The 9559-nt window shown below is 54.4% G+C and overlaps 2 protein-coding genes across 4 annotated transcripts in view; one reads left to right on the forward strand and one right to left on the reverse strand.

Annotated features, from left to right (window-relative positions):
* Atp6v1e1 (ATPase H+ transporting V1 subunit E1) overlaps nucleotides 1-3532 on the forward strand; it is a 22980-nt gene extending 19448 nt beyond the window's left edge. The window contains exons 8-9 of the mRNA XM_004638844.2: nucleotides 560-647; nucleotides 3103-3532. Coding sequence (XP_004638901.1) covers nucleotides 560-647; nucleotides 3103-3165 — 151 coding nt within the window. The 3' untranslated portion in view covers nucleotides 3166-3532. The remainder of the gene's footprint in view (nucleotides 1-559; nucleotides 648-3102) is intronic.
* Nucleotides 3533-4863: 1331 nt separating this feature from the next.
* Slc25a18 (solute carrier family 25 member 18) overlaps nucleotides 4864-9559 on the reverse strand; it is a 23843-nt gene continuing 19147 nt past the window's right edge. The window contains exons 5-10 of one of the 3 annotated variants that reach the window (XM_023723948.1): nucleotides 9349-9439; nucleotides 8464-8582; nucleotides 7206-7371; nucleotides 6590-6744; nucleotides 5810-5885; nucleotides 4864-5406 (exon numbers count right to left, since the gene is read on the reverse strand). In XM_023723948.1, the coding sequence (XP_023579716.1) occupies nucleotides 5265-5406; nucleotides 5810-5885; nucleotides 6590-6744; nucleotides 7206-7371; nucleotides 8464-8582; nucleotides 9349-9439 (749 nt within the window). In that variant the 3' untranslated portion in view covers nucleotides 4864-5264. Of the gene's footprint in view, nucleotides 5407-5809; nucleotides 5886-6585; nucleotides 6745-7205; nucleotides 7372-8436; nucleotides 8583-9348; nucleotides 9440-9559 lie in introns of all 3 variants that reach the window. The other 2 variants (XM_023723947.1, XM_023723949.1) reach the window with 2 other exon arrangements.

Here is a 9559-nt window from a genome sequence, read left to right on the forward strand (position 1 = left end):
GAGCTGGCCACACACACACACGTAAATAAATAAAAAAAATTAAAAAATAAATAAATAAAATAAATTAAAAAAAGAGGCCAGTTTAAAAAAAAAATTATGGGCTGGCCCAGTAGCTCAGCAGATTAAAGCACCTGCTTAGGCAGCCGCAGGGGTTCAATCCCTGGCCTGCTGTGCTGGCCCCGCCCCCGAGGCGCACTGAGTGGTGAATTAGACTGGCCATGGTGGTACATACCTGTAATCCCAGCACTTCGGCTAAAAAACAGGAAGGATCACTACAAGTCTGATCTGTGTAGTGAGACCCTGTAGACCCTGTACTAAATATTAAAAAAAAAAAAAAATGAATTTTAAGTTAGGCCAGTGAGATAGTGCAATGGTCTAAAGTCCCTGCTTAGGCAAGCATGTAGGGACCCCAGTTCAATCCCTGACATGTATGCTGGACCAGCCCTGCCCCCAAGGAAGGCTGAGCCAGTCACAAAAAAACATTAGGTTGCTTCTTCCATGTGCCTAAAAAATAGCAGGTGTTTGCCTTCCTTCACTCTGAAGTTATTTTCTCTTGCAGAGCTGGTGGAGTTGAGATCTATAATGGGGACCGTAAAATAAAAGTTTCCAACACGCTGGAGAGCCGGCTGGATCTCATAGCCCAGCAGGTGAGTGGGGAAGGCTTCTTGTCACCCGCGTGGCTGATAGCCGTGAAGTGGCTCGAGAACATGTGTTCCTGTGTGGGGACTTGGGGTTTATCCCTCCACAGTTTTAGAAAGAGGTGGGGATTAGGCCTGCAGTGGTATTTACGTTTTTTTCTTTTGGTGGAACCAGCACTTATTTTATTGAGCCATCTCCCCGGCCGCTCTGCAGTGGTATTTACTGAGCCGAGGGCATTTGTGTGAAGAGTTCGGCGTCTGAGCCCACGCTTGCTCTCCGGGACTCCAGTGTGGACAGCAGAACTGGAGGACAGTCAGGGAGGGGACCTGCCACTACACAGGGCCGGAAGCCGGCCACCAGCCATCCTCTGGAGGCTGCACCCACTGCAGCCAAGCCGTGTCCACTTGGGTCCCGTACACAGCGCCTGCTGTGGTCTTTTCTGATTTCACAGATAGCATTTTTTTTTTTTTTTTAAAGTGTTCTATAGGGGCTGGTGAGATGGCTCAGTGGTCTAAAGCACCTACTTAGAACAAGCTAAGCTAAGCAAAACACAGGGACCGTGGTTCAATCCCCCAGCACCACATGCCAGCCAGCCTCGCCCCCTGGTGGGCTGAGCTGGCCACACACACAAAATGAATGAATGAATAAATAAATAAATAAATAATTCTTAAAGAAAAAAACAAATTCAAAAAAAAAAAAATAAAGTGTTCTATAATTTTTTTTTTTTGGCGGTACTGGGGATTGAACTCATGGCCTTGAACTTGCCAGGCAAGCACTTATTCTACTTAGCTATCTCCCCAGCCCAACACAGATAGCATCTTAAAGTGCAGAGCACGCACTTCAGTGATCTTACGCTTACAGACGGGGCTGCTCACTCCACGCGTGACTAACCAAAGGACTGCATAACGAAGGTGTAATTGAATGCTTAGGGGATGCCGTTTGTACACAGTAATAAGGCTGCCAAGTAAAATAACGCTAAATACAGCTCATCTTCAGAAGCGGACCGCTGGGAACTGGCATGTGTGGGGGCACTGTTACAGGGCCCTCACCCTCAGACCTTTCCACACTGAGCAAGCGAACCCCAGGAAAGAGGCCCGCAGACTGCCCCTTGCTTCCAGTGCTGGCAGCACCATGCACTGGCGGTCTCTGCCGCGGCCGCCCCTGTGCTGCTTGCTGACTCGGGCGCAGATCACTGTGACCAAAGCCACTGAGCATCTTCATCTGGTAATCTGAATCTTTGAGCAGTGCGGTCAAGTGCGCCAGTCCAATATGTGTGGGGTGTTTTTGTCGTGTTCCCCCCCCCCCGAACCAGGGATTGAATTCAGACCCTTGCACTTGCCAGGGAAGTGCCTATTCTACTGAGCCATCTGCCCGGCCCCTGTTTTTGTTCTTGGTACCAGGATTGAACTCGCAGACTTACTCTTGCCAGGCTGGTGCCACTGAGCTGTCTCCTTAGTCGGCTGCTGGTATTTAAATCAATCAGAATTCTGACCTTGGGGCTGGGTGCTAGCTAGTGATGGAGCCTTGCTCGGCGGGCCCCAAGCCCTGGGTTCTGCACTCAGTGCTGTGCTAAGATTTCCTCAGTGTCACCCGTCACATTGCAGATGGGCAGTTGTTCCATGATGCTGGTGGCTGCCATGTGACATAGGAGAGCCTTAAAAGTTTGAGGGTCACTAAGCAGGTCACTATACCTTCCATGTTCAAGTCAGCCTGGGAAATTAGGGAGTCGATGAGACCTTGTCTCAAAAAAACAACTTTTTAAAAGGGGCTGTGTTGGGGCTGGTGAGATGGCTCAGTGGTCTAATGCACCTACTTAGAACAAGCTTAGCAAAGCACAGGGACCGCGGTTCAATCCCCCAGCACCACATGCCAGGCAGCCCCGCCCCCAGGTGAGCTGAGCTGGCCACACACACACACACACACACACACACAATAAATAAATAAAATTTTAAAAACATGTATCTAAAAGGGACTGTGGACGTGGGAAGGCCCTGGGTATAATTCCTCAATACTAGGGAGGCGAAAAAGTTTGAGGTTAAATCCTCCTAAGGGGGTGGGGATGTAGCTTAGCGGCACAGCGCCAGCCTAGGAAGTGTGAGGCCCTGAGTTCAATTCCTAAGACAAAAAAAAAAAAAAAAAAATCCTCCTAAGGATTGTTACCATGTGCTTTTGTACACATTCTGTGTGTTCTGTGTGGTCACCAGGGCGAGTAGTAGGCACTCGGTGATGTAGGAATGCAGGGTCCTGCGAGGAGGGAGTGCTGCTCCCGGCCTCGTCTCTTCTCCCTCTGTCACTGTGTAGCAGGGCCGAGACAGTCCCTTGGATTCTTTTCTTCGCTTCAGTGCCCGGCTGGGGTCAGCAGGTTTCTCTCACCCTACGTCTGATGAGTGCAGGCAGCATTTGCCCACACGGCGCTCGGCAGATTCCCCAGCGGAGCTTATTTATTGCCTTCTCTCTTCCCAGATGATGCCAGAGGTTCGGGGAGCCTTGTTTGGTGCAAACGCCAACAGGAAGTTTTTGGACTAAGCCTCAGGGCGGTGGAATTCGTCCTCTGCTCCTTGTCTGAAGAAGCAAGATTGCGGCTTTCTCTCCGCTGTTCTGATACCGTCCACATTTACCAATGATGCCCTTTTGTAGTGGTCGCCCTTGGCCCGGGCTCACTCAGTGTCAGGCCTGCCCCAGCCCTCCTGTCCAGTGGCCGCTTGTCCCTGCTCGCTTCTCCCTGTCCCAAGGTTGCCACGCACGCCTTCCTGCCCTCTGGGTGTAAATTGCATGCGGGGCCTGCACTCTTCACCGCACCAATACCTGCTTGGGCCTAGAAGCGTTCCTCATCTGTAAGTGTGATTTAAAAGCTTACCCATAGATTATTTATTAAAATGAAAGGTTTATGTGGGTTTAATTGTGATGTCTCGCGTAAGTGACTAGGTTTGTGGTTTGAGCGAGAGTGTTCTGCCAGCACGGTGGCAGGCACCCAGTCCTATCTGCGCCGGAGGCTGAGGCAGCAGGAGCGCTCAAGCAGAGCCCGGGGCCTGCCTGGGCAGCACAGCGAGGCCCCAGTTCCCCCAAGGAAGCATGCATCCTCTCGTGTCCGTAGGGCCTCCCTGCATTGCACCAGGCCGTCACCCCAAGTTCTTCCTGGTCCCTTCCTCCTCTGCATAGCTGTTCAGCTTCTACTCCCAGAAGAGTTTGCAGTGTTTGTTTCTCTTGATAGTCGAGGTTCCCTCAGTGTAGCTTCATGCTGCACCCAGCCCTGTGGAGTTCAGTTAGTTTGGGTGGTGTAAAAAGGCAGCCAGCCTCCTGGGGAAAGTTATCTGCAGGGGCAGAATCATTGTACAGTTTTCTTCCTCCTCCATTCTTTGGTCCTCAGCAGCTGAGAGCTTCCAGGGTCAGCGCTGAGCCCTGGGCGTCCATCTCGAGAGCCAGGGCCCCAGGCATCCTCCGAGAGTGCAGTTACCAAAGGTGACCACTGGGGCACTGCATGCTCCCTCAGTCACTAGCTTTAGGTTTGGAGGGCACTAATTTAGGTCCCTGCTCTTGGAACAGGTATTGTTCCCTGGGGACTCAATTCCTTTGTGTGACATTCTCTCTCCCTGAAGCGGCCTCTTGAGGCATTAGGATCCTGAGGAGGATGCTGTCACGGCAGAGCTAGCTCCTCATGATGAGGCTCAGCCGCACAGCACCTGCCTGGCTAGCGCGACATCCTGAATTGGATTCCCTGTACAAAAGTTATACAAGGGCAGGCCAGATAGCTCAGCGGATTAGGCAGATGCGGGAACTGGGTTCTATCCCCAGTGTGCTGTGTCGGACCCGCCCCTGGGTTGCGCTGGGACAGTGATTGAGACTGGGTGTGGTGGCACAAGCCTGTAATCCCAGTGCTTGGGAGGCTGAAAACAGGATCACTATGAGTCAGATCTGTGTAGTGAGACCCTGTACTAAATACAAAAAATAATAAAGGGTAGCAAGCCTCCAAAACCTGGAGTAAAATTAGCATCCCTCTGAGTATCCTCCATCCCCCTGAGTGAGAACACACAGCATGACAGTGCCCCACTACAGGGCCCACAGACTAGTTCCGTTCAGAGGCGAGTGGACAAAGGAAGACAGCACAGGGTTCCTCACAGGGCTTTATTTCAGCCAGAGCCCCACGGAGGTCATCGGGAGGGCTGGGCCTGGCCGGGTCTGTGGTGCCCGTCGGGGTGCCTGTCTCAAGCCAGGCACTGGCCCTGGTCCCCTTGGGTCCCCGATGCCTCTCCTGAACATCTGTGCTAGGACTAACCGCAAGCTAGTAACTCAAGATTAGAGACACTAATCCTCATGCCGACCCGGGCACACTGAGCCTGAGTGTGGAAGCGCAGTGTTAAAATACGGAAAGGCCCTTTCAGCCAGTCCGGTGGAGAAGAGCGTGGGAGAGCAACCCAGGGTGGCACTGCTAAGGGGCCTCTGGGTGTCCCTTGCAGCTGTCCTAGAGTGGGAGGGTGCTAACACCGTTCCTACTGGGTTCCTGCTGGGGTGGGGCCACTTCTGATCCTGAGCAGCAGGGCATTGGCCTCCCTCCGGTCACCCCCTCTAGACGAAGGCACGCGAACTAGCAAGGTTGAAGCAAGCGGGGCACTTGGCGCCTGCCAGGGTTACTCTAGGCTCCGTAAGATGCGCTCCCCAATGCCCAGGAAGTAGATGCCTTGGGCTATGCCGAAGAGGGGCGCGACGACGAGGGCGCGGCAGCCTGCGCCCTTCATGAAGGCTGCAGGTCCCTCCCGGGTCCAGAGCTTCCTGGGGAGGAGGAGGAGGAGGAGGAGCCAGTGAGCTGGCAGGTGCACACCAGGTGGCGTCCCTCAGTGCCCCTTCATGAGGAGGCGGCGCTTGCCCAGACTGGACGAAACCTCCCTTCCCGCGATGCCAGGGTGGCTGGCAAGGCCTGGTTGACTGCATTCGGGGAGAGCGAAGAGCTCCCCAGATACTCTTCCTCTCAGAGATGAGAGAAAGGGACAGATTTTAAAAAAAAACAAAACCTTGAGACTCTTTTGGGCATGGTGGTGCACTCCTGTAATCCCAGCACTGGGGAGGCTGAGGCAGGAGGGTCACCACCTGGGCTACAAAGTGAGTCTTTGTCTCAAGGAAACAAAAAAACAAAGAGCTGGGCAACCAAACAGGTATGGGCAGGGGCGGGGCTCACCTGGCACAGTCCAGTACCCCGCTGTAGCTCTCTTCACCCAGGCCTTTCTTGAGGGTTTGGATCCGAGTTTTCAGAACTAAAGGGAGCAGAAAGTTAAATATACACCATGAACACCTCACTTCTGGTGTCCCCCACACGGGGAGAGCCAGCCCAGACAGGGTGGGCCTGCGCAGCCAGCTCGGTCACGGAGGACACTAGAATCCCCAGATCGTGCAGGCCGCCCCTGCTGCAGAAGCCACCCTGGCTGGGGGGCTGGGGGCTCGGAGCTAAGGAGGTCAGCGTCTAAGAGTGGAGGGGGTGTCTTGTCTTTTTTTGGTTTTTTCTTTTTGTGTGACTTGGATTTGCATACAGAACCTTCACATAGAGCTGTGTTTCAGGCCTGCATCCCCTGCTGTTTTTCTTTTCCTTTTTCTTTCCTTTCCTTTCCTTTCCTTTTTCCTTTCCTTTCCTTTCCTTTCCTTTCCTTTCCTTTCCTTTCCTTTCCTTTCCTTTCCTTTCCTTTCCTTTCCTTTTCCTTCTTTTCTTGGCTTTCTTTCTTTCTTTCGAGACAGTTGCTAAATTGACTGGCTTGAGTTCAAACTTACAATCCTCCCGCCTCAGCCTCCCAAAGTACTAAGACTACTGGCATGAGCACCTTGCCCAAGTGGGGGGAATCGTCAGTGACAGTGACATTCTCGGCCCGCTTGTCTGTGCAGACCCTAAGTGCTGTCGGCCCCAGGGTGCTGTGGGTCTGTGCCACAGCCCGCTGTGCTTGTGCAGTCCCGCCCTCGGCTCACCTACCATCCAGGGGCGTGACGGCGACAGCAGCCACAGAGCCTGCCACACAGCCAGCCCCGAAGGAATGGACAAAGGACGCCTTCCCCGTGTGCTCGCTGACTCCCAGGTTGTTGAGGTTGGCGAAGAGCGGGAAGTAGATGATGGAGAAGGGAATGTCTCTGTGGGGGGAAGCAGCACTGAGCCGGGCTCGCTCCCTCCAGCTCCCGGGAAGCTGCGAGCATAGCGGGCGCTTCACTGCTGGGCACCTGTGGTGATGCAGGGGCGGTGCGCAACAGGAGGGGGCTTCGTGCGCCCCCACCATCCCCTGCAGCTGCCACTGGGGAGCTAGTAAGACACGTGTCACGAGGGGGTGTGGGCTGAGCGACATAGGTGGGGGAGTGCTCACATCCTCCTAGGTGCCTTTGGCCTCCACACAGCCAGCACTTGTGTCCTGGTCATCGCAGGAGGCTCCTAAAGCCTTAGTCTCCCAGGTGCCCTCTCTGCGTGCCCTTGGCTGCTGTGTGTGGCAGGAAACTGGGAATGGCCTGCCAACCCAGCCTGGAGCGCCCGAAAGCAAGTGGCAGTGCCCGCCCACCCCAAGACTCGGCCCCAGGGTGCGCACGCACGGGAGCAGGCTCACCTGAGCACTGTGGCCCCCAGGCCTTTGTAGAGGCCAGCCAGGCCCTGCGCACGCAGCAGCTCCCAGGCAATGAGGGTGGCAGAGGGGCGCTTGTGGGCAGGAGCTGAGCCCGTGCTGTAGGACCTGGAGGATGCGGGCTCTGCGGCCAAGCCCTGGGGGCACCCCGCTGCAAAGGAAGACAGGCTCCATCTCAGCCCAGGCCCCAGCGGGCACCTCAAAACCCTCCCTGATCGTAGCCCCCAGGTGAGTCAGCTGTACCCCGGCACAGCTCAGAGGCAAGCCCAACATGGGCAACTTAGACCCTGTCTGAAAATACAAAATGGGCAGGAATGTAGCCTGGCACAGAGGTCCCGGCTCCATCACCAGTAGGGGAAATGTCTCTAAGGTGTTTTAGGAGCACTAGCGCTTTTTGCACAGGTGGACAAGCTGCCCTTAAGGACTCTTGCTCTTTGTAGATAGAAACAGGGAAGGGGCTGAGGAGGTGGCTCAGTGGAATAAGCGCTTCCCTGGCAAGCGCAAGGGCCTGAGTTCAATCCCCGGTTCTACCAAAAAAGGAAAAGAAAGAAAGAAACAGAGAGACACAGGCAGTCAGGCAGACAGACAGACACAGACAAAAGAAGGAAGGCAGACAGACAGACAAAAGAAGGAAGGGATGGAGGGAGGGAAGGAAAGGTACGGGCTTCAGAGCTGGCCCACCTAGCTGAGCAAGGTGCAGTGGAACAGAGGGGCCCACCCCAAGCCAGGCCCCAGGAGCCTATTCCATGGAGACCGATGGCGCCCTGAGGTGAGGCCTCTCTACACGCATTGGTACCTTCTTCTCTATTTCTGAGAGGATCAGGGCCAAGAAAGGGGCAAACCCCTCTTCTAGGGAAAACCAAAGAAATAGGAATGTTCCTCTTCTCCCTTTTAATGCCTTCCCTCTTAAAAGCAAATTTCTACAGCATGAAATATCTACTGCCTGAAGAAGCCATGGGCAGCTCACAGCCCCTACTTGAGCGCTCAGGGAGTCCGCACAAATGTCAAGGCAACAGCAACAGAGGTGCCACGTGCAAGCACTCTCTGTCCCTCTTGAACGGTTCTCATTTCTGCTGCTTGTCCTAGACCTGGGAGAGTTGAGAGGCTAAAGGCTCCCACTGACGGAGGAGCCGACCCGACCCACCCACAGGGAGGATGGATCGGCTGGGCAGGGCGGGCGGGAGGCTGGGGGTGGCCTGTTCTAGTCTTTACTGACCACAGGCGAGGTTGGGGTAGGCCTCACCCACGCGTCCAGCATCCTGCAGCTGAATCTTGAGCATTTCCATGGGACAGGTGACCACCACCTGGCACATTCCAGCCCCGCATCCGGCTAGCATCTCCATCTTCAGGTTCCGCTGCCTCCTGTGGGACCGTAAGGCTCCTTCAGGGCCACGCCAGCCTTGCCACCTGCTGGCTCATGGACCCTCTTAGGCAGCCTCGCTTTCTACCAATGGGAACCTTGTCCCCATCACCACTGGCTGCCACCTGCCCAGCTGGGTCACTAATCAGCTGGCACTTAGCCTCAGTCTCTTTATAATTTTTTTTTTTAAATTTATTTGTGTGTATGTGTGTGTGTGGCCAGCTCAGCCCACCAGGGGGCGGGGCTGGCTGGCATGTGGTGCTGGGGGATTGAACCGCGGTCCCTGTGCTTTGCTATAAGCTTGCTCTAAGTAAGTGCTTTAGACCACTGAGCCATCTCACCAGCCCCCTCAGTCTCTTTAAAGACCTGAGGCTAATTGTCAATCAGAAGCTGCTTACAAGTGGGAAGCCGGTGACGGCAGAGGGACACAGCTGCTGGCAGAGGGACACAGCTGCCGGCAGTGTGGCTCGGATTCTGTCTAGCCCCTCACGTCCTCTCACTGGGCAGTGGGAAAATAGAGCTAGAAAATGTGCAGGGGATGAATGAAAAATTCACCAGCTAGTGGATGAATCTGCCTACTGTGTGTTTCTGCAGTCTCACCTGCAGACTTGGCCCAGCTCCCAAATTACACTCACGCATTCTCTTCCTTTACGTCTACCTGTCTTTAAACATGTACAGGCAGGTAAACTGAGGCATATTTTCTATCCTCTCCCAAAACACAGGAGTCACACAGCGCAAGATCTCTGGCCTGCTGCAGCCTGGCCATACCCATCTTCCATGAGCAGGTCCCGGAAGAAGTCGTTGGCTGCCAGCTTGATGGCCTTCTCTGGGGTGACCAGGCTAAGGTTCACTGCAGCCCCTGAAGGCGAGGAACAGAGGTGAGCACTGTAGTCCTTCCCGAGGGACAGCTCCCCCCAAGGGACAGTTCTCTGAGGGACAGCTCCCCAAGGCCTATTTTACTGAAACAGTATTTTTTTTT

The sequence above is a fragment of the Octodon degus genome, unplaced genomic scaffold (genome assembly GCF_000260255.1).
Source record: "Octodon degus isolate 3935 unplaced genomic scaffold, OctDeg1.0 scaffold00104, whole genome shotgun sequence".
Lineage (NCBI taxonomy): Eukaryota > Metazoa > Chordata > Mammalia > Rodentia > Octodontidae > Octodon > Octodon degus.